General features: G+C 43.5%; 1 protein-coding gene across 1 annotated transcript in view; it reads left to right on the forward strand.

Annotated features, from left to right (window-relative positions):
• Window positions 1-2038: 2038 nt before the first annotated feature.
• The window catches only part of LOC142168857 (uncharacterized), a 28075-nt gene continuing 5780 nt past the window's right edge, over window positions 2039-24333 (forward strand). Inside the window, exons 1-2 of the mRNA XM_075230024.1 lie at window positions 2039-2345; window positions 13602-13969. Coding sequence (XP_075086125.1) covers window positions 2039-2345; window positions 13602-13969 — 675 coding nt within the window. The remainder of the gene's footprint in view (window positions 2346-13601; window positions 13970-24333) is intronic.

Consider the following 24333-nt stretch of genomic DNA (forward strand, 5'->3'; position numbering starts at 1 on the left):
TAAGGAGCAAATTAATACAGATGTCATACTTAAAGGACTATTTTAACTAAAAAACGCAATATATATTAATTATGCTACCAAAAGAAATTGCTTAAAACTATCTTCCAACCCTATATCATTTGTACCTCTGAGTCCTTCATATAATTGTAGAAATGGAGATCGGAGTCCTTTTTTCTGTGTCTAAGAAAATTATAAGGAGTACTATACTCCTTCTCTTGCTTCTCTCATTTGGTATGTAATTATCAATTTAATTTTTTCCATTTTTTATTTGATTAACATTTATTTTCATAATAATAAAAGTCTCCTCATAAGAAGCCTTTTGTAAATCAAATTACTTGGCGTCATATTTAATTAGTATATATATAATATCTATTTCTGTTTATTTTTTCCTAATTTGAAATCCTCTTTTAATTTTTTTTTTTTTTTTTTTGGGTCAAAAGTGTTTGTGGCAACAGGTGATCATAAAGCTGCGCCTGAGTGCCAAGGAAAATGCGAGGATTTTCCAGATTGTGATGAATTTTGCAAAAGAATAGGATTTAGCTCAGGACAATGTATTCCACCGCTTCACCAATTCTGTTGCTGTGATCCATAGAAATAAATTTTACAGTTTTATGTGCTCCTAATAAGCATGCCTTTTCTGCTACATTTAATTGGGTTTTAGTTATATACTGAAAATTAATTTACACTATCAGTGTATAAAAATTAAACTTTTCTGCATTCAGCAAGCATTGAGCTTTGTTTTGGCCATATTTCTTCGTTGGGGAGGGAGGGGTGGAGGATTGACAAAGGGGTTGTTCTTAGATTCACATTTACAAGACAAAGTATCACGAGCGGCTCAAAGCACATGTGCGACCTAAAGTCAAAATTTAATGTTAGGCCTAAATTTTAAAAAAAATGTTATGATATGTAGTATATTTTTTATTTGAAATCTATTTTTCTAGCTTTTTGAGATACAAATTTGTTAATATTTTTTTTTTATAATTGATTTTCTTTAATAATTTCTTTTCAATTGATAGTATAGCCAACCTATTCTTGAGACATTGTTAGTGTTAGGTAAGATTTTATCGTAATTTTGAAAAACTTATTTTCTTATGAGGTTTTTTTAAATATCTTTAGATCTACTATTTCTAAAAAAAATAGGCCCCCAAAATTTGGGGCCTAAGGCACAAACTTTACTTGTGATAACCTTAGAGCCTCCCCTGCAAAGTACTTGTCATAACGTTTTATCGTGTCCTTCGTAGATCGATTGATAATTGCGTATATAAGGTTTTATATAACTATCCTTAAAAATCGTGGTAAATCATATGATAATTGGAAGTCGGAAATGATGGCATTAAGGTTTCACGTTTGATGTGATTTGTGTCATTTCACTTTCAAGAATAAAGCAAAAAAAATTAAGAAAAAAGTATACAAGTTTCAGAATATTATAGAAGATTCTAAATTCGTGCTTCTACCTCTACTTGACACGGGGTGAGGGAGATCGTTCTTATCTACTCATTCTTAACCTTTTTTTCTCTATTTAATATAAACTTTACAAACTCTGTTGAGCAAATTATCAGTTATAATAAGAGTTTCGCTATAGTAAGGATGCTTGACGGAGAGAAATTGAATTCTGATTTCTTATGTTGGCATCAACAATCTCGAGAGTTCTACAGTTGGGGCTAAATCGAAGTCTGATGAGAAAATTGGGGCTAACTTGAAGTCTGTCGAGGGATCTAAGACCGAAGATTAAAGACTTGCGTATTAGGCCACATGCTAAAGAGTATTTATGTATTGGGCCACAAGGTCTGCTGGTTCAACATAACCCAACACATAAATAGAAGAAGACAAGCCATTTAGTTCAAATACAAAATAGCTTTAATACAACTTTATATTCCTGAATATACCTATAACGGTATATAAAAAATTGTACATAGTACGTAGTACATATAATTGTATTTTGTTTATATTAGACAGCCAATACATAAGAGACATATATAAGTTTAATTTTCTATCCTTATCTATTGAATACTTATATAAATATCCCTGTACAGATTAAATGGAATACATAGAAAAATTCTCAAAATTTTGTAGCTCATTAGCTCTATATGGTATCAGAGCAGTAACTCTAAGATCGATCCTATTGCCTTCCTCTTCATCAGTTTCTCTTTTTTTCTTCATTTTCATTCGTCAATCTTCAATGGGTTCTACACCTGAATCTACTGAGGCCACTTCAACAAACATCACCATTTCTGGGAATAATGGAGGTGGAATAAAGGACTCAAGCCATCCCTACTTTCTTCACCACTTTGATTCACCAGGCATGAACTTGGTAAACACAAGCTTTGATGGTAGAAGCTATGGAGGTTGGCGCAGTGTCACGACCCAAAACCTAACCCGTCGTGATGGCGCCTATCGTGATACTAGGCAAGCCGACCTTTCCAAAATACTTTTAGAATTTAACAGAAATAATTTAAGATATTTAAAATAACCGGAGTTTTTCATAAAAAATGGGGGTAAAACCCAAATAAAACATAAATGCGGAAAAATAGCCCGACATCGGGGTGTCACTAAGTCATGAGCATCTAATAACCAATCTCGAAACAGAGTCTACTACAGTCTGTGCCAAATACCAATACAAGAGAGAAAAAATAACAAGAAAGGAGAAACAAGGACTGCGGACGCCGGCAGCTACTTCGTAAGTCTCCGATAATCAGCTCGTGCATGAACTTAGCGACCGCCAGAACCGTACTCACCTGTATCTGCACATGAAATGCAGGGTATAGCATGAGTACAACTAACTCAGCAAGTAACAAAATTAAATAAGGAATTGAGAAGCAGTGACGAGCTATAAAAATACAGTTCATATCAAAAGTTTTCAGTAAAGAGTGAACATGCTTTCAAATCCAGTGGTATAAGTCAAATTAGTTCAAGCCCAAGTAAAAATGATATGAATCTTCCAGAATTTCACAACAACATCGGACAACAACTAAGTGCAACAATAAATAAAAGCAAGTAAAGCCTCTTAAGGCAACAATCACTCAACTCATCTCATCAGCTCATACTCTCGGCTCTCAACCCTCAATACACCCTCTCAATAGGTACCTGCTCTCACTGGGGGTGTACAGACTCCGGAGGGGCTCCTTCAGCCTAAGCGCTAAATTGCTGCGGCGCGCAGTCCGATCCAATATTGTTGCGGCGTACAACCCAATCCAATATTATTGCGGCGTGCAATCCGATCTAATAATATATATATATATATAGAGCCCGAAGGCTTGTTGCGGCGTGCAACCCGATCCAATATTATTGCGGCGTGCAACCCGATCCAATATACCTCACAGCTTGCAACTCGACACTCAGGCCCTATCTCAGTCACTAACCTCTCCAGCCCCTCGGGCTCACAGAATTTCATAATAATTAGCCCAAACAGAGAATACAACAAGTTTCAATAAGAAATTAGAGGAAACAAAGATATACCACACAATAAGATTGTGACTGAGTACAAAACATCAATTAGCAGTCAATTCAACAAGTATACGACCGCTGCGGGTCTCAATAGTGATATCATATGGCCTAAGCATGGTTTCTAACATGAAAGACAATCAATTGCTTAAAGACAAGGAAATACAAGTAATAACAATGGCTATTCGACTTTACAGCCTTCGGGACGGACCAAGTCACAATCCCTCGCGATACACGCTCACACGCCCGTCACCTCCAAATATTCACATCATACAAATTCTCGGGGTTTCATATCCTCAAAACCAGATTTAAAACTGTTACTTACCTCAACCGCGCATAAATCCAACTCCGAAATGCCCTTGCCTCTCGAATCGGCCTCCAAATGCCCCGAATCTAGTGACAAATATTACGAGATAATCAATATTGCCTAAAAGGATCAATTCCACAAGAAAACTACTAAAATATAGTCCAAAATTAGAAATCGGCTCAACCCGGCCCCCGGGACCCACGTTTCGAAACCTGACGAAAGTCACAAAACCCGAAAGACCATTCACTCACGAGTCTAACCATACCAAAATCCGACCTCAATTGCCCCTCCAAAACCCCAAAATTCACTTTTCAATTCCCAAGCCCTAATCTCCCAAATCTCACATCAAACACTTACCAACTAGGTGTAAAATCAGTGGAAAAATACTATTATTGACGATAAAAAGGCACAAGGAACTTACCTCAGTGATTACTCCAAAATCTCTCTCGAAATCCCCAAAATCCGAGCTCAAAATGATGAAAATGGTAAAAAATCTTGAAGTGTTCTATTTATAGGTTCTGCCCAGACTTATCGCACCTGCGGCTCCATTTCCGCATCTGCGAGCAACGCCCCACTTCTGCGGAAAAATCCCTAAACTCAACCTCCGCTCCTGCGATCCAATGACCGCATCTGCGATCTTTGCGGGTGCGGGAAATACATCGCACCTGCGGTCCAATCTCGCACCTGCGCCCCTAAATCCGCTTCTGCGACCATCGCAGGTGCGGGAATGCCATCGCACCTGTGTCCTCTACCCTGATCCTCCTTAGCCGCATATGCGGCTCCTCCTTCGCTTCTGCGGGCTCACACCTGCAGTTCCCACTCCGCAGGTGCGGTTACACCAGTAGCAGCAGCTTCAGCTGTAATTCTTTAACTCCCATCAAGCCGTTAGCCACCTAAAATCACCTCGAGGTCTCCGGGACCTCAACCAATCATACCAACAAGTCATATAACTCTATGCGAACTTAGACGAACCTTCGAATCACTCAAGACAACATCAAAATACCAATTACACCCGGATTCAAGGCTAAAGAACTTCTAAACTTCCAAATTCCACAAACTACGACGAAACCTACCAAACCACGTCCGATTGACCTCAAATTTTACACACAAGTCAAAAATGACACCACGAACCTATTCCAACTTCCAAAAATCTAATCCGACCCAGATATCAAAATTTTCACTGCCGGCCAAAATTGCCAAAATTTCATCTTTCGCCAATTCAAGCCTAATTCTACTATAGACCTCCAAATCACATTCCGGAAGCGTTCCTAAGTTCAAAATCACCTAACAGAGCTAACTGAACCATCAAAATTCAAATCCGAGGTCGTTTTCCCACAAGTTGACGTCCGGTCCAATTTTCCAACTTAAGCTTCCAATTTAGAGACTAAGTGTCTCAATTCACTCCAAAATCACTCCGTACCCGAACCAACTAACCCGGTAAGACATGATACAACTGTAAAGCAAAAAAGAAGCAGAAATAGGGGAAATAGGGCTATAACTCTCGAAACGACCGGCCGGGTCGTTACATCCTCCCCCTTTTGAACAAACGTTCGTCCTCGAATGGGTCTAGAAACATACCTGGAGTCTCAAATAGTTGTGGATATCTGCTCTGCATATCCCGCTCGGTCTCCCAAGTGGCCTTCTCTACAGGCTGACCTCTCCACTACACCTTCACTGAAGCTATATCCTTTGACCTCAACTTCCGAACCTGCCGCTCCAAAATGGCCACCGGCTCACCATCGTAAGTCATATCACCATCCAACTAAACCGTGTTGTAATCTAAAACATGGGATGAATCGCCGATGTACTTCCGGAGTATAGAAACATGAAATACTGGATTCATACTCAACAATCTAGGTGGCAAGGCAAGCTTGTAACCCACCTCCCCGATCCTCTGAAGTACCTCAAAAGGCCCAATGAACCGAAGGCTCAACTTGCCCCTCTTCCCAAACCTCATAACACCCTTCATGGGTGATACCTTCAGCAGAACTTTCTCCCCAACCATGAAAGACACATCACAGACCTTCCTGTTCTCAAAGCTCTTCTGCCTAGACTGTGCTGTGCGAAGCCGCTCCTAAATCAATTTCACCTTGTCTAATGTGTCCTGGACCAAGTATGTACCCAAGAGCCTAGCCTCACCCGGCTCAAACCATCCCACCGGAGATCTACACTGCCTCCCATATAAAGCCTCGTACTAAGCCATCTGAATGCTCGACTGATAACTATTATTATATGCAAACTCCGCGAGCGGCAGAAACTGGTCCCCTGAACCCCCAAAATCAATGACACAAGCACTTAACATGTCCTCCAATATCTGGATAGTGCGCTCGGACTGTCCGTCCGTCTGAGGGTGCAAGGTTGTGCTCAACTCAACTTGAGTACCCAACTCTCGCTGCACGACCCTCCAAAACTGCGATGTAAACTGTGTGCCTCTATTTGAAATGATGGAAACTGGGACACCATAAAGGCGAACAATCTCTCGGATGTAAATCTCAGCCAACCGCTCTGAAGAGTAAGTAGTACCAACTGGAACGAAGTGCACGGACTTGGTCAGTCGATCCACAATCACCCAAATAGCATCGAACTTCCTCAAAGTCTGTGGGAGCCCAACTATGAAATCCATGGTGATCCGCTCCCACTTCCACTCTGGGATCTCTGACCTTTGAAGCAAGCCACCCGGTCTTTGATGCTCATACTTAACCTGCTGACAGTTGAGACACCGAGCCACAAACCCAACTATATCCTTCTTTATCCTTCTCCACCAATAGTGTTGTCTTAAATCTTGGTACATCTTCGCGGCACCCGGATGAATGGAATACCGCGAGCTGTGGGCCTCCTTAAGAATCAACTCCCGAAGCCCATCCACATTAGGCACGCATATCCAGCCCTACATCCTCAACACGCCGTCATCACCAATGGTCACATCTCTAGCATCACCTCGCCGAACCCTGTCCTGGAGGACGAGTAGATGGGGGTCATCATATTAACACCCCCTGATATGATCATACAGAGAAGACCTAGAGACCACGCAAGCCAATACCCGACTCAGCTCCGAAATATCCAATCTGACAATCTGGCTCGCTAAGGCCTGAACAACCAATGCCGAGGTTCTCTCTGCTGCTGGAAGATGTGATAAACTCCCTAAACTCTCCGCCAGGCGATTCAAGGCATCGGTCACTACATTGGCCTTCCCAGGATGGTACAGAATGGTGATATCATAGTCCTTGAGAAGCTCCAACCACCTCCGTTGACGCAAGTTAAGATCCTTTTGCTTAAACAGATGCTACAAACTCCGATGATCAGTGTAGATCTCACAATGAACCCCGTACAGATAGTGCCGCCAAATCTTCAGGGCGTGAACAATAGCTGCTAACTCAAGATCATGGATAGGATAGTTCTTCTCATGGGTCTTCAACTGGCGCGAAGCATAAGCAATCACTCTACCCTTCTGCATCAGAACACACCCAATACCGATACACGAGGCATCACAATACACTATGTAAAAACCAGAAGCTGATGGTAGAGCTAGAACTGAAGCCGTGATCAAAGCAGTCTTGAGCTTCTGAAAGCTCTACTCGCACTCATCCGACCACCAGAATGGAGCACCCTTTTAGGTCAATTTGGTCAAGGGCGATGCAATAGATGAAAAACCCTCCACAAAACAACGGTAATAGCCCGCCAAACCCAGAAAGCTCCTAATCTCCGTGGCTAAGGACGATCTGGGCCAACTCTGCATCATCTCTATCTTCTTTGGATCCACCTGAATACCCTCGCTGGACACCACGTGCCCCAAGACCGCCACTGAACCAAGCCAAAACTCACACTTGGAGAACTTTGCATAAAGCTTCTCCTTCCTCAATCTTTGTAACACAATCCTCAGATGCTGGGCATGCTCCTCCTGGCTACGAGAGTACACCAGGATATCATCAATGAATACAATAACGAACGAGTCTAAATAAGGCAGAAACACACTGTTCATCAAATGCATGAACGCTGCTGGGGCGTTAGTCAGCCCACAAGACATCACAAGGAACTCATAATGGCTATATCGGGTCCTGAAAGCTGTCTTAGGAATATCCGAATCCCGAATCTTTAGCTGGTGATACCCTGACCTCAAATCAATCTTGGAGAACACCCTCTCCCCCTGAAGCTGGTCAAATAGATCATCAATATGTGGCAAAGGATACTTGTTCTTGACTGTAACCTTGTTCAACTGCCTGTAGTCAATGCACATCCTCATAGAATCATCTTTCTTCTTTACAAATAGAACCGGCGCACCCCAAAGTGACATGCTAGGCCGAATAAACCCCTTATCAAGGAGTTCCTAAAGCTGTCCGTTCAACTCTTTCAACTCCACCGGCGCCATACGATACGGTGGAATAGAAATACACCAAATCAATACCGAAGTTAATATCCCTATCAGGCGGCATGCCCGACAGGTCTGCAGGAAACACATCCGGAAAATCACGCACCACCAGAACAGAATCAATGGCAGGAGTCTCTGCACTAAATCCCTTACAAAAGCCAAATAGGATAGACAACCTTTCTTAACCATCCGCTGAGACTTCAAGTATGAAATTACTCTACTGGAAGCATAGTCTATAGAACAGCTCCACTCAACCCTCGGCAACCCCAGCATGGCCAACGTCACAGTTTTAGCGTGACAATCTAGAACAACATAACATGGAGACAACCAATCCATACCCAATATCACATCAAAATCGACCATACTGAGCAGCAAAAGATCCACTATGGTCTTTAGACCCCCAATAGTCACCACACATGACTGATATACGCAATCCACAATAATATTATCACCCACATGAGTAGATACATAAACAGATGAAACTAAAGACTCTTGGGTCATATCCAGAAAATGAGTGAAATACGAGGAAACATATGCATAAGTGGAATCAGGGTCAAATAATACAGAGGCATCTCTGTGGCAAACTGAGACAATACCTGTAATCACAGCATCTGAAGCAATGACATATGGTCTGGCAGGGAGGGCATAGAAACGGGCATGGCCACCCCCTGATATGCCTCCCCCCTCGGGTGACCCCTAGCTGACTGGGATCCACCCCGGGCTGGTTGAGCGGGTGATGGAAGGGATGGTGCTGACGACATAGACTAGCTCCTCTGCAGAGCTGGACCTCCCACTATACGGGGACACTCTCTCCTCATGTGACCAAACTTCCCACACCCATAATAACTCCCCGGTGCTGGTGCATGGGACTGAAGGGAGCCCCGAGCACCGGGATAACTGGCATAAGGACGTGGCATAGACGAACCCTGACCAGATGGAGCACGGGACAAACTCTGCGCTGGGAGGGTACCGGGAGATAAATAGCCCTGCTGATAACTGTGAGAACCATGGCCAGATGATGCACCACGGTGACCTGGACGAGCCGTCTGGGCATGTCTGAAAAGACGGCCTCTACCGTGCTGGAACTGACCCCTAGAAGGAGCACCGCTAAATCCTCCCTGTCCACGAGGCCTCTTGGCCTCCCTCTCAACCCTCTCCTGACTGCGAACCATCTCAATCTGACGAGCAATGTCGATAACCTCATCAAAAGTAGCACCGGACACTCTCTCTCTAGTCATAAGCAATCACAGCTGATAAGTGAGGCCATCTATAAACCTGCTGATTCTCTCCCTGTCTGTGGGAACCAACCAGATAACATGATGGGCCAACTCCGAGAATCGCATCTCATACTGCGTCATAGACATATCACCCTGACAAAGCTGCTCAAACTGTCTGCGCAGCTCCTTTTTGCGGGACTGAGGCACGAACTTCTCCAGAAAGATAACGGAGAACTGCTGCTAGGTAAGGGGTGCTTCGCCGACCGGCCTATGCCTCTCGTAAGCCTCCCCCCAACTGAATGCAGCCCCAGAGAATTGAAAGGTAGTTAACGAGACCCCACTGATCTTCAAAATACCTGCTGTACGGAGTATCCTCTGACACCTGTCCAAGAAACCCTGTACATCCTCTCCCTCTGCACCACTGAAAGATTGAGGCTGGAGTCTCCCAAACCTCTCAAATCTACGTTACTAATCCTCAGGCATAGCAGGAACCACATAGTCCTGAGCAGTTGCAACCGGCTGGGCTTGTGGTGCCCTCGGTGTCTGGAGTCCCTGAATAACCTGCTCTAGTGTGCGGGCAGCGGGAGTCTGAGCATCTCCCCCAGCCTGAGAAGTGGCTGCTGCGGCCGAAACAGAGACCGCCTGAGCAAGACTGGTACACGCGGTCAGAATCTTAGCTAAGGCCTCCTGATGGCCTGGAATCGCAATAGGCACAGGTGGTGCCTGGGCTGGTGCATCAACAACTGGAATCTGGTCCTGATCTGGGGCTACTGGTGGATCTGCAGGTACTGCCCCAGCTGCTCCACGAGCTGCACCTCTGCCCCTACCGCGACCTTTACTGTGACCTCGTCCCCTCGCGGCCCTGGCTGGTGGTACTGGTGGCTGTCCATCCTGCCCAGTAGTACGAATCCTCACCATTTGTGAGAGACTGAAACAACAGAATTTTAGTTACTAGAATCAACAAATTTGCACGACAAGAATTCAAGAACGTGGAGTTTCTTAAGGGTTCTAAAGCCTCTTGAAGATAAGTACAGATGTCTCCTTACCGATCCGCAAGACTCTACTAAACCTGCTCATGACTCGTGAGACCTATGTAATGTAGGCTCTGATACCAACTTATCACGACCCAAAACCTAACCCGTCGTGATGGTGCATATCATGATACTAGGCAAGCCGACCCTTCCAAAACACTTTCAGAATTTAACAGAAATGATTTAAGACATTTAAATTAACCGGAGTTTTTCATAAAAATGGGGGTAAAAGCCAAATAAAATATAAGTGCAGAAAAATAGCCCGACATCGGGGTGTCACTAAGTCATGAGCATCTAATTACTAATCTCAAAATAGAGTCTACTACAGTCTATGCCAAATGCTAATACAAGAGAGAAAAGATAATAAGAAAGGAGAAACAAGAACTACGGACACCGACAGCTACCTCGTAAGTCTCCGATAATCATCCCATGCACGAATTCAGCGACCGCCAGAACCGTACACACCTGTATCTGCACATGAAGTGCAGGGTGTATCATGAGTACAACTAACTCGGCAAGTAACAGAATTAAATAAGGAATTGAGAAGCAGTGACGAGCTATAAAAATACAGTTCATATCAAAAGTTTTCAGTAAAGAGTGAACATGCTTTAAAATCCAGTGGTATAAGTCAAATCAGTTCGAGCCCAAGTAAAACAGATATGAATCTTCCAGAATTTCACAACAACATCGGACAACAATAAATAAAAGCAAGTAAAGCCTCTCAAGGCAGCAGTCACTCAACTCATCTCATCAGCTCATAATCTCGGCTCTCAGCCCTTAATACACACTTTCAATAGGTACATATGCTCACTGGGGGTGTACAGACTCCAGAGGGCTCCTTCAGCGCAAGCGCTAAATTGTTGCGGCGCGCAGCCCAATCCAATATTATTGCGACGTGCAATCCGATCCAATATTATTGAGGCATGCAACCCGATCCAATATTGTTGCGGCATGCAACCCGATCCAATATTATTACGGCGTGCAACCCGATCCGATAATATATATATAGCCCGAAGTCTTGTTGCGGCGTGCAACCCGATCCAATATTGTTGCGGCGTGTAACCCGATCCAATATACCTCACAGCTCGCGGCTCGCAGCTCGACACTCAGGCCCTATCTCAGTCACTAACCTCTCTAGCCCCTCAAGCTCACAGAATTTCATAATAATTATCCCAAACTGAGAATTCAACAAGTTTCAACAAGAAATGAGAGGGAACAGAGACATAACACACAAGTAAGACTGTGACTGAGTACAAGACAACAATTAGCTGTCAATTCAATAAGTATTCAAACGTTGCGGGTCCCAACAGTGATATCATATGGCCTAAGCATGGTTTCTAACATGAAAGGCAGTCAATTGCTCAAAGACAAGGAAAATAAGTAATAACAATTGGTATTCGACTTTACAGCCTCACGGGACGGACCAAGTCACAATCCCTCGCGGTGCACGCTCACACATCCCTCACCTAGCATGTGCGTCACCTCTAAATATCACATCATACAAATTCTTGGGGTTTCATACCCTTAAAACCAGATTTAAGACTGTTACTTACCTCAACCGCGTAGAAATCCTACTCCGAAATGCCCTTGCCTCTCGAATCGGCCTCCAAATGCCCCGAATTTAGTCACAGACATTACGAGATAATCAAAATTTGCTAAAAGGTTCAATTCCACAAGAAAACTACTAAAATATAGTCCAAAATCCGAAATCGGCTCAACCCACCCTCGTGCCCATGTTTCAAAACCCGACGAAAGTTACAAAACCCGAAAGCCCATTCACTCACGAGTCTAACCATACCAAATTTATTAGAATCCGACCTCAATTGCCCCTCTAAAACTCCAAAATTCACTCTCCAATTCCCAAGCTCTAATCTCCCAAATCTCACATCAGTTGGAAAATACCATTATTGAAGATAAAAAGGCACAAGGAACTTACCTTAGTGATTACTCCGAAATCTCTCTCGAAATCCCCAAAATTCGAGCTCAAAATGATAAAAATGGTAAAAAATCTCGGAGTGTTCTATTTATAGGTTGTGCCCAGACTTATCGTACCTGCGGCTCCATTTCTGCATCTACGGAGCCGCATTTGCGGGCCACGCCCCGCTTCTGCGGAAATATCCCTAAACTCAGCCTCTGCTCCTGCGATCTAGTGACCGCATCCGCGGTCTTTGCTAGTGCGGGAAATACATCGCACCTGCGGTCCAAACTCGTACCTACGCCCCTAAATCTGCTTCTGCGACCATCGCAGGTGCGAGAATGCCATCACACCTGCTTCCTCTGCCCAGATCCTCCTTAGTCGTATCTGCGGCTCCTCCTTCACTTATGTGGGCTCGCACCTGCAGTTCCCACTCCGCAGGTGCGGTTATACAAGTAGCAGCAGCTTCAACTGTCATTCTTCAACTCCCATCAAGCCGTTAACCACCCGAAATCAACACGAGGCCTCCGGGACCTCAACCAATCATACCAACAAGTCATATAATCCCATGCAAACTTAGTCGAACCTTCGAATCACTCAAGACAACATCAAAACACCAATTACACCCGAATTTAAGCCTAAAGAACTTCTAAACTTCTAAATTCCACAAACTACGCCGAAACCTACCAAACCACGTCCGATTGACCTCGAATTTTACACACAAGTCAAAAATGACACCACAAACCTATTCCAGCTTCTAGAAATCCAATCCAACCAAGATATCAAAATTTCCATTGTCGGCCAAAATCGCCAAAATTCTATCTTTCGCCAATTCAAGCCTAATTCTACTACGGACCTCAAAATCACATTCCGGACTCCTAAGTCCAAAATTACCTAACGGAGCTAACAAAACCATAAAAATTCAAATCCGAGGTCGTTTTCCCACAAGTCGACGTCCGGTCGACTTTTCCAACTTAAGTTTCCAATTAAGAGACTAAGTGTCTCAATTCACTACAAAATCACTCCGGACCCGAACCAACCAATCCGGCAAGACATAATACAGCTGTAAAGCACAAAAGAAGCAGAAATGGAGGAAATAGGGCTATAACTCTCGAAATGACCGGCCGGGTCATTACACGCAGATCCAACCTTATAGCTCTTTTTATGAAAAATAAGGTAGGCTTCATTGATGGAACTTGCCTTGCACCAAGCTCAGAAACACCTGACTTCAAGATATGGAGTAGGTGTAATGACATGGTGATATCTTAGCTATTGAACTCTTTTTCAAGAGAAATAGTTGATAGTGTCATATACTCTCAAACAGCCAAAGATCCATGGGATGATTTGGAAGACATATTTGGTCAGTCAAATGGTGCAAAGATATATCATTTACAGAAGGAATTGAGTGATTTAATCCAAGGGTCAAGTGACATAGCAGGCTATTTCACTAAGATAAAGAGGTTGTGGGATGAACTGAATACCATGAACACTCATGTCAAGTGCTTATGGGACTGCAGTTGTGGAGGAAAAGTCAAGATGGCCAAGTCACTTCAGGATGAGAGGTTGATTAAGTTTCTCATGGGGTTGAATGACACTTATGCTTCTGTGAAGAGCAGTATCTTGATGCTGTTACCCCTTCCAACTTTGGGTCATGCTTATTCACTATTGATGCAAAATGAAAAGCAGAGGGAAGTCTGTAGCGACCCAACATGTCATTTTGCTTTCTAGAACCTTGTTCCCCTAAATAAGAATCCTCGTATGTGCTTTTACTATTTTATGACTTGAGGGGATGGTGAGTTAGGGATTTGGAAGGGTTCGGGTTGAAATCGGAACACTTAGTTCCTTAGTTGACTTTAAAAAGGCTAAGTTTGACTTCGGTCAATATTTTGAGAAAACGACCCCGAAATCGGGATTTGACGGTTCCAATAGATTCGTATGATGATTTCGGACTTGGGCATATGTTCGAATCGGGTTTTGGACGACCCGGGAATATTTCGGCGTTTAATAGTGAAAGTTAACTATTTGAAGGTTTTAAAGTTATTTAAATTTGGGTTGGAGTAGGTTTTGGAGTAATTGAGGCCCGTTCGGAATTTCGGGCCTGGAAATAGTTCCGTATGATAATTTAAGACTTGCACGCAAAATTTGGTGTCATTCCGAGTAGTTTAAGTATGTTTCTGCGCGTTCGGAGAAGTTTGAAGAATTTGAAATTTCTAAGTTGAATAGATTTGGGTTGAGGTATGATTCTTAGTTTTGATGTTGTTTTACGGGTTCTGAGGGTTCGAGCGAGTCCGTTTTGTGATTTCAAACATGTTGGTATGTTAGGGCGCGTCCCCAGGGGCCTCAGGAGTTAATCGGACGAGGCTCGAACCAAGTTAGAACTTAGGGGCAACAGCTGAAGCTCCCAGCTTTTGGTGTAACTGCATTTGCGCATGGAAAACCGCAGGTGGGAGCTCGTAGAATCGAGCCACAAGCCACAGAAGCGGCCAAGAAGGGGGCTGCCAGTGACCGCAGAAGTGGGTAAATGGACCGCACATGCGAAGGCGCATGTGCGAGGAAGGAAGAACAGAAGTGGATAGAGGTCGTAGGTGCGACGCACGCACCGCAGAAGCGAGCTGCTGGTCGCATAAGCGAAGGAGCCGGCTAGGGGAAGGACTGCAACTGCGAGGCCCTTTCCGCAAATGCGGAGCTGCAGATGCGGAAACCACAGAAGGCAGAACACTTTATTTAATACGGGACTTGGGCATTTTTGCTCATTTCTTACACATCTTGGGGGCAATTTTGGAGCTGGTTAGAGAGGGATTTTCATCAACCAATTGAGGTAAGTAATTTCTACCGCATGTGGTTAAGTACATAGTTTATGGGTAGATCATAACATGTGTATTAGTGAAAAATTATGGGTTGGATGAAAAACCTAGGGTTTTGGTAAAAATGGTATTTAACCACGAAAAAGTTATGAAATTTAGTAAAAATCATATATTTGAGTTCCCGAGGTTATGGGTAACGACTTTCTTCAAAAATATGCGGAATCCGGGTATGTGGGCCTGGGGGAGTGAATTTTAGGAATTCTTCAATTGGGGTTGGGTAATCACTTTAATAATTGGGATATGAACTTTTGAGCTTGTATTGACTGGTTTATATAACATTTGGTTAGTTTCAAGTCGTTTAGCACTGAATTGAGGGTTTAAGCATAATCTTGGACCGGAAAGTAGGCTTTGAGACGAGGTAAGTCTCTTTTCTAACCTTATAAGAGAGAACTAACCCCATAGGTGAATTTAATTAATATGTGCTTCTATTTATGGGGGGCTACGTACGCACGAGGTGACGAGAGTCCGTACGTAGCTACTAATTATGCTTATGTCTGAGTAGTTTTAGGTTTACACCATACTTTGTTGATACCGTTAATTGATTATGCTTACTAATTGTCTTGTATAGAGAAGAGGTTGAGGATTTCAATATTTTAAAAAGTTTCCAGTTAAATTTCTTGTTTTGGAAAGAGTTGAGGGATATTATGATAATTTGTGAAATCTATGTTCAACCGCGTCGCAAATATATTCCACGAGCGGGGTAAATTTCCACTACTTTAATGGGAGCGCGTCTTTCGCTTCTGCAGGTTAATAGATGCATCTATGGTTCGTGATATATATATATATATATATATATATATATATATATATATATATATATATATATATATATATATGTGTGTGTGTGTGTGTGTGTGTGTGTGTGTGTGTGTGTGTGTGTGTGTGTGTGTGTGTTATGGGATCGGGTCGTACGTCCTCGGCATAATTCGTGCGTATTAATACTGGGAGCTCATGTATATTTGATATTGCTTCATTGGCTTGAGAGGCTAAATGATTAAATAAGGGAAATTGATTTGGTACTTACTATCGGTGAAAGGATTGTTTATTTATTTCTTGCTTTCGAGTTCTATTGTCATTTATATATTCCATGTTTAATTAGAATTTTATACATTTTATTGTTAGCCCATAGTAAGTGTCAAAGTTGACCCCTCGTCACTAATTCTTCGAGGTTAGACTAGATACTTACTGGGTACATGTAGTTTATGTACTCACGCTATACTTCTGTACTGAATGTGCAGGATCTGAGGCAGGTGCATCTGGATATCAGTCCGGCATGCATCCTTAACTACTACGAGACTTTGCGGTGAGCTGCCTCCCGAGCCTGTTCCATAGCAGCCGTAGTCTTCCTTTGCTTTATTTTCTATCTATTTCGTTTCAGACAGTAGTGTAGTACTCTTTTGTATATTCTACTAGTAGCTCATATACTTGTGATACCAGGTCTTGGAGATTTATGCTAGTAGACACTTGTTGGCTTTGGGTTGTTTTACTTATCTCACTTGCTTTAAAAATTTTGATCTCGCATTCTTATTAAACTCTTACTTCTTAGTTATGCATAAACTAAAAATCAACTATTTCAAATCTTTAAAAGTGAGGATCACATAGTTAGTTCACGGTTGGCTTGCCTAGAGGTAACGTTGGGTGCCATCATGACCTGTAAGAGAAATTGGGTCGTGAGAAAATGGTATCAGAGCACTAGGTTCACATAGGTCTCACAAGTTATGAGTAGGCCTAATAGAGTCTTGCGGTTCGGTGAGAAGACGTCTGTACTTATCTTCGAGAGGCTATAGGGTGTTAGGAAACTACTCTTTTTTCATCTCATATCATGCAGTTGATGTTATACTAAGTGTCTTTCTCTTATTCTCTCACAGATGGTGAGAACGCGCACGACGGATGTTCCAAACCTGGAAGGAGCTGTTTCCCCTATTGCCAGAGGCTGAGGTAGAGGCCGGGGGAGGGCACTGGCCCGAGGTAGGGGACGAGGACATCCCAGAGTGGCCCCAGCTATACCACCAGTAGATTCAACAGAGGATCCTATTATCGAGGAGCAGGGTGAGATGCCTATAGTAGAGCTAGCCCCGGTGGATTTCATGTCCGCACTGGGATTTCAGGAGGTTATGGGCCGTATGCTACGGTTCATGGATACTATGACCCATGCTCATTTATTTCTAGCAGACCCAGCCACATCTTAGGCGGGAGGGGGAGCACAAATCCCTACTGTTCAGGCTCCTGGGCATGCAACTATCGTATATCAGACCCCGAGCACACTACCCGTAGGCGGAGCCCAGCCAGTGGTAGCAGCCATACTTGAGCCCAGACCAGCTGCAGTCGGTGAGCCACAGAAGTTATTGGATAGATGGACTAGGCTACACCCTCCTGTCTTCGGGGGTGAGCGACATGAGGATCCCAGGACTTCATTGATCGGTGCAGTGACAGACTGCACATCAAGTATATTAGAGTCCCACGAGGTGGATTTCATTACTTTCCAGCTAGAGGGCAGGGCCCGTAGATGGTGGCAGTCACATCGTCTCGGCAGACCAGCATGTTCTCCTCCCATGACTTGGGATCAGTTTACACGCATTTTATTGGATAGGTATATTCCACCCTCCCAGAGGGAAGAGTTGTGGTATCCGTTGGAGCAGCTCCGACAGGACCAGATGTCAGTGACCGATTATGAGGCGAGGTACTCTGAATTGTTTCTCCATGCACTTATGATACTTCCTACTAAAACAGAGAGGGTGTGGAGGTTCGTTGCAGAGTTGCACTCCGGTATTCGGGCCACTATAGCCCGATAGGTTGAGATGGGGACCTCTTACCAGCTGGTTGTGGAGATAGCTCGGAGGATTGAGGGTTATCATCAACAGGACTGAGAGCAGATACTACGGGACAAATGGTTCTGTCATTCAGGAGGATTCAGTGGTTCTCCATCTGGGGGCAGAGGTTAGGGGTGGGCATAAAATCTGAAAAACCGAATTTCGAATCGGACAGAATTAATTAGGTATTTCAGTTTCAGGTTTTTCGATATTTCGGTATAATTCGGTATTATATTTTTGGTATTTCGGTATAACGGTACGGTCCTCGATATTAGGATCTTGAAATTTTGGTATGCCGAAATTCTGAATTTTTAAAGAATTTTATGTTGGACCTATACTGCCCAACCCAACCCAATATGTTATATATCTAATTCACTACACTGCCCTAGTGCCCAACGCCCCAGCTCAACCTAATAAGGCTCAACAGAAACCTCTTTAGTCTTTCACTATAGGGAATTAGGGACTAGGGAATTAGAAAAGGAGAAACAGAAACGGAGAAACCTAACCTAAGAGAATAGAGATCGATTGTTGTGACTGTGAGAGAGAACTCATAGAAGTGAGAACCTCGGCGCGATAGAGACAAGTCAGATGACGTCACGTCGACTTCACGACCTCGGCGCCGACGACTCTACTGCTGGTTTCCTCATTTTTTACCTTTATTCTTCAATCTTCAACTCTTCAACAGGTTCATAACTTTTCATTCTTCAATTGAGGGAGGCCCTCTCTATTTTTATTGCACTGTGTTTAATTCTGCTGCTACTGTTAGAGTCTGCTGCTACTGTTGCACTGTTAAGACTAAGTTAATTCTGTTGCTACTGTGGCACTGTTAGAGTCTCTATTTTTTGTTTAATTCTGCTGCACTGTGTGAGTTAGGCAAAATTATGAATTGTGCAATATGCACTTTGAATTGTGCAATGTGCATTGTGAAGATGTTGCACTCCTTAGTCCTTAATCATTGTGCAATGTGTGAGTTAGGCAGAATTGTGAATTGTGCAATGTGCACTTTGAATTCTGCTGCACTGTGTGAGTTAAGCTTTGAATTGTGCAATATGCACTTTGAATTGGCAGCTTTGAAGTTTGAATTGTACACTATGAAGATGTTGCACTCCTTAGTCCTTAATCGTTGTGCACAATGCACTGTTGCACAGAATTGTGCATTTGTTAATCGTTGTGCACTGTTGTCACTCGTTAGTGTTGCTTATTTAGTGATTATTAAACCAAAACCGTACCGAACCAAAATAAAAAATACTGAACCGTGATGAAATAATTTGGTACGGTATTTGGTATACTCAATTGATAAACCAAATACCGAACCGAAATTCTTAAATACCGAACCGAAATACCGAATGCCCACCCCTAGCAGAGGTCAGTTTGGGAGAGGTCAGCCGAGCAGGCCTACATATTCAGCACCGCCGGCTCCTCGGGGTGCTCCAGTTTGACTCTATTTCAGCGCCATGCCAGAGAGTTCCTACCACCCACCAGCTATCCAGGGTTCTTCCAGTGGGTATTCAGGCCATCAGGGTCAGACCTTAGGGCAGCAGTCCACCGCTCTGAGGGGTTGTTACGAGTGCAGAGATCCTGGCCATATGAAGAGATTTTATGCCAGACTTCGGGGCAAGGCAGTGCAGTAGGGTCTAGGGGTGTTTAAAATCGAACCGAAACCGAAAATCGAACCGCAAAAGTGGCTTAATGGCTTATTTGTATCGGGTTATTGGATTAACGGGTAGAGAACAGATTGAAATTTTATTATTAATGGCTTATTAGTTTGGGGGCGGATTAATTAATTTTCTTACCGGATAAACTGTTAACACGTTAAGAATTTTTATATTTATATATTTTTATGTTATATGTATATTAAATATCCCTTCCATTTATCTACTATTAGAAACCCTAAAATCTAATTTCTAATTTCCCTTACCAGCAGTCACTAGTTAGAAGTGAACTCAGATCTCAAAACACAGCCCTCTCGTGTCGCCGCTCACTCTCTACTCTCTACTCTCTGAAGGTTGAGGCAACACAACAACAACAACCTAGCCGCTCTCGCCTCCCATTCTCTTCTCTAAAAATAAAGTCACCTCTTCGTTTCCTCCATACGGGTATAGCCTGAGCTTGCTGTTACTGATATTAGATAAGATATTGGATGCTGTTGTGTTTATCTCTTTGATGAAATTTTAAGAATGGTTTTTGCGGTGTGTATTATGTGTATGATTGGTGAATAAACCATTTGCTTATATAAAGGTGAAAGCCAAGACAAGTCTGGACTCATTTTGACGGATGTAATTGCCATATTAGGAAGTGCTATGTTAGCTAAAGAATGTGCAAACTGTAGAGCCATAAGCTTGACTGTATTTAGCTAATTTCGAGGAGCTTACTGCCTTGCTCCTCAGTGTGTGAAGGTTCAAGTATGTTTGTCCATTATTGGTTGTCTCTTGTGATACTATCAGTATGTTGAAAAAGTTTAATAAGTTTAATATATCATGTTGTGCAGTTGTGGTATCACCCTATCACTATATCAGTGTGTTGCCAAAATAGGCCTCTGTAATATAAATTAAAATAAGCCGATAAACCGCCCGATAATAGTTAAACCGATACCAATCCGCTTGATATCTTATCGGGTGGCTAGCGGATTAATACATTTAAAAGTCGATAACCGATAAGCCGAACCGTTAAACATACATAACCGTCTGATCCGCACGATAGACAGCCCTAGTCACGTCCCACTTAAACTTTTATTTGCAATTATAGAGCTACAGTGTACTTGCCTTTGCTTCGCGCAGTCGGGTAGGGGCCGTCCTAGAGGTGGAGGCCAGACAAGTGGCACTCCAGCTAGGTTTTTTGCTTTCCCGGACATGCCAGATGCAGTGGCCTCCATGATCACAAGTATTATTTCTGTCTGCAGTAGAGATGCTTCGGCATTATTTGATCCAGGGTGTACCTATTCATATGTGTCGTCTTTGTTTGCTCGTTTCCTGGATGTTCCTCACGTGTCCTTGGACACTCATGTTTATGTGTCCACTCTGGTAGGCAATTTTGTTATTGTGGATCAGGTTTATCGGTCCTGCATTGTTACATTCTGTGGTTATGAGACTAGAGCGGATCTTCTTCTACTCGATATGACCGACATTGAGGTTATCCTGGGCATGGACTGATTATCCTAATATCATGCCATCTTTGAGTGCCAAGCCTAGACTGTTACCTTGGCGATACTGGAGTTGCCAAGATTGGAGTGAGAGGGCTCATCTGTCAGCATACTTAGTCAGATCATCTCTTTTATGAAGGCTCGACACATGGTCGAGAAGGCTTCTTTAGCTTATGTTCGGGATACTACCGCAGAGACTCCGACGATTGGTTTAAAACCCGTAGTACGGGAGTTCTCTGATGTGTTTCCTTCTGATCTTCCAGGCATGCCACCAGATCGTGATATCGATTTCTATATTGATTTAGCTCCAGGTACCCAGCCCATATCCATCACATCGTACCGTATGGCTCCAAAAGAATTGAAGGAGTTGAAGGAACAACTTGAGTAGTTGCTAGCAAAGAGGTTTGTCAGGCCGAGTGTATCACCTTAGAGTGCACCAATGTTATTTGTGAAGAAGAAGGATGGGACTATGCGGATGTGCATTGATTACCGCCAATTGAACAAAGTTACCATTAAGAACAAGTACCCGTTACCACGGATTGATGATTTGCTTGACCAGTTGCAGGGTGCCAGGGTGTTCTCTAAGACCGACATGAGATCGGGGTACCATCAGTTGAAGATTCGGGATTCGGATGTTCCAAAGACTGTTTTCCGGACTAGATATGGACATTATGAGTTTCTAGTGATGTATTTCGGTTTGACTAACGCACCATCAACGTTTATGGATTTTATGAACAGGGTGTTCAGGACTTATATTGATTCGTTCGTCATTGTCTTCATTGATGACATTTTGCTCTACTTGCGCAGTATGGAGGAACACGAGCAGGACTTGAGAGTGGTGCTTCAGACCTTACGGGAACATAAGCTATATGCTAAGTTCTCCAAGTGTGAGTTTTGGCTAGATTCTGTACTATTCTTGGGGCATGTTATATCCGACGAGGGTATTAAAGTGGATCCCAAGAAGATTGAGTCAGTTCAGAGTTGGCCTCGTCCTGCTACGATGACTGAGATCAGGAGCTTCTTGGGGTTAGCAGGTTATTATTGCCGATTCGTAAATGGCTTCTCATCTATTGCAGCACCTTTGAATAGGTTGACCCAGAAGGGTGCTCCATTCCTTTGGTCCGACGATTGTGAGGTGAGCTTCCAGAAGCTCAAGACAGCTCTGATTACTGCACTAGTTCTAGTGTTTCCTTCCGGTTCGGGGATGTATAGAGTGTATTGCGATGCTTCACACGTTGGCTTGGGTTGTGTATTGATGTAGGAGGGGAGAGTTATTTCATATGCTTCACGTCAGCTGAAGCCCCATGAGACGAATTATCCTGTACACGATTTGGAGTTAGCCGCTATTGTTCATGCTCTTAAGATCTGGAGGCACTATCTTTATGGGGTGTCCTCTGAGGTTTACACTGATCATCGCAGCTTGCAACATTTGTTCAAGCAAAGGGATCTCAGTTTGAGGCAGCACAGGTAGCTTGAGTTACTAAAGGACTATGACATTACTATTCCCTATCATTCGGGCAAGGCGAATGTAGTTGCGGATGCCTTGAGCAGAAATGCAGAGAGTATGGGTAGCTTGGCATTTATTTCAGCAGAGTAGAGGCCATTAGCTTGGGATGTTCAGTCCTTGGCTAACAGACTTATGAGGTTGGATATTTTAGAGCCTAGCCGAGTTCTTGCATGCGTCGTTGCCCTATCTTTACTATTGAATAAGATCAAGGCTCGACAGTTTTATGATCCGCACTTGTTGGTTCTTAGGGAGACGGTGCTACAGGGTGGTGCCAAGGAGGTTACTATCGGTGAGGATGGTGTTCTGCGACTCCAGGGTCGTCTATGTGTTCCTAACATCGATGGCTTGAGGGAGAAGTTTCTGGAGGAGGCACACACTTCACGGTATTCTATTCATCCAGGTGCTACGAAGATGTATCGTGACCTGAGGCAGCATTATTGGTGGCGACGGATGAAGAAAGACATAGTTGAGTATGTTGCGAGGTGTCTAAATTTCCATCAGGTTAAGTATGAGCACCAGAGGCCAGGTGGCCAACTCCAACAAATGACTATACTTGAGTGGAAATGGGAGCGCATTACTATGGACTTCGTAGTTGGGTTGCCGCATACCTTGCGGAAGTTTGATGCGGTTTGGGTCATTGTCGACAGGCTGACCAAGTCGGCACACTTCATTCCGGTGGTGACCACGTATACTTCGGAGAGGTTGGCCTAGATTTATATTCAGGAGATAGTTCAGTTGGCCCAGATTTATATTCAGGAGATAGTTCGGTTGCACGGTGTGCCTGTTTCCATCATATCAGATAGAGGCCCTCAGTTTACTTCAAATTTCTAGAAAGCAGTACAAAGTGAGTTGGGGACCCGTGTAGAGTTCAGCACAACCTTTCATCCACAGACCGATGGGCAGTCAGAGCGGACAGTTTAGATCTTGGAGGACATGCTCAGGGCATGTGTGATTGACTTTGGAGGGCAGTGGTTTCGATTCATGCCTTTGGCTGAGTTTTCTTACAACAAGAGTTATCAGTCCAGCATCGAGATGGCTCCATTTGAGGATTTATACGGTCGACGATGTTATTCTCCCATCGGATGATTTGAGCCCGGTGAGGCTAAGTTATATGGTACCTATTTGGTGAAGGATACCTTGGAAAAGGTAACATTGATTCAGGAGCGACTTCGCACAGCACAATCCAGATAGAAGAGTTACGCGAATCAAAAGGCGCGAGATTTATCATTCATGGTGGGCGAGAAGGTTCTCTTGAAAGTCTCACCGATGAAGGGGATCATGAGGTTCAGGAAGAAGGGCAAGTTGAGCCCAAGGTTTATAGATCCATTCGAGGTGTTGAGACGAGTTAGGAAGGTTGCTTACGAGCTTGCTTTGTCTTCCAGCCTATCAGGAGTTCATCCGGTGTTCCACGTGTTTATGCTCTGGAGGTATCATGCCTACAGGTCACATGTGTTAGACTTCAGCACGATTCAGTTAGATGAGAGCCTGGGATACGAGCAGGAGCCAATTGTCATTGTTGATAAGCAGGATCACCAGTTGAGGTCCAAGAGAATTTTCGCGGTAAAGGTTCAATGGAGGGGCCAACCAGTCAAGGAGGCGACTTGGGACTCCGAGAAGGACATACAGAGCAGATATCCACACTTATTCAGCACTCCAGGTATGATTCTAGACCCGTTCGAGGACAAATATTTATTTAAGAGGTGGAGAATGTAACGACCCGATCGGTCGTTTTACTT

This window comes from Nicotiana tabacum, chromosome 14, assembly GCF_000715075.1.
Source record: "Nicotiana tabacum cultivar K326 chromosome 14, ASM71507v2, whole genome shotgun sequence".
NCBI lineage: Eukaryota > Viridiplantae > Streptophyta > Magnoliopsida > Solanales > Solanaceae > Nicotiana > Nicotiana tabacum.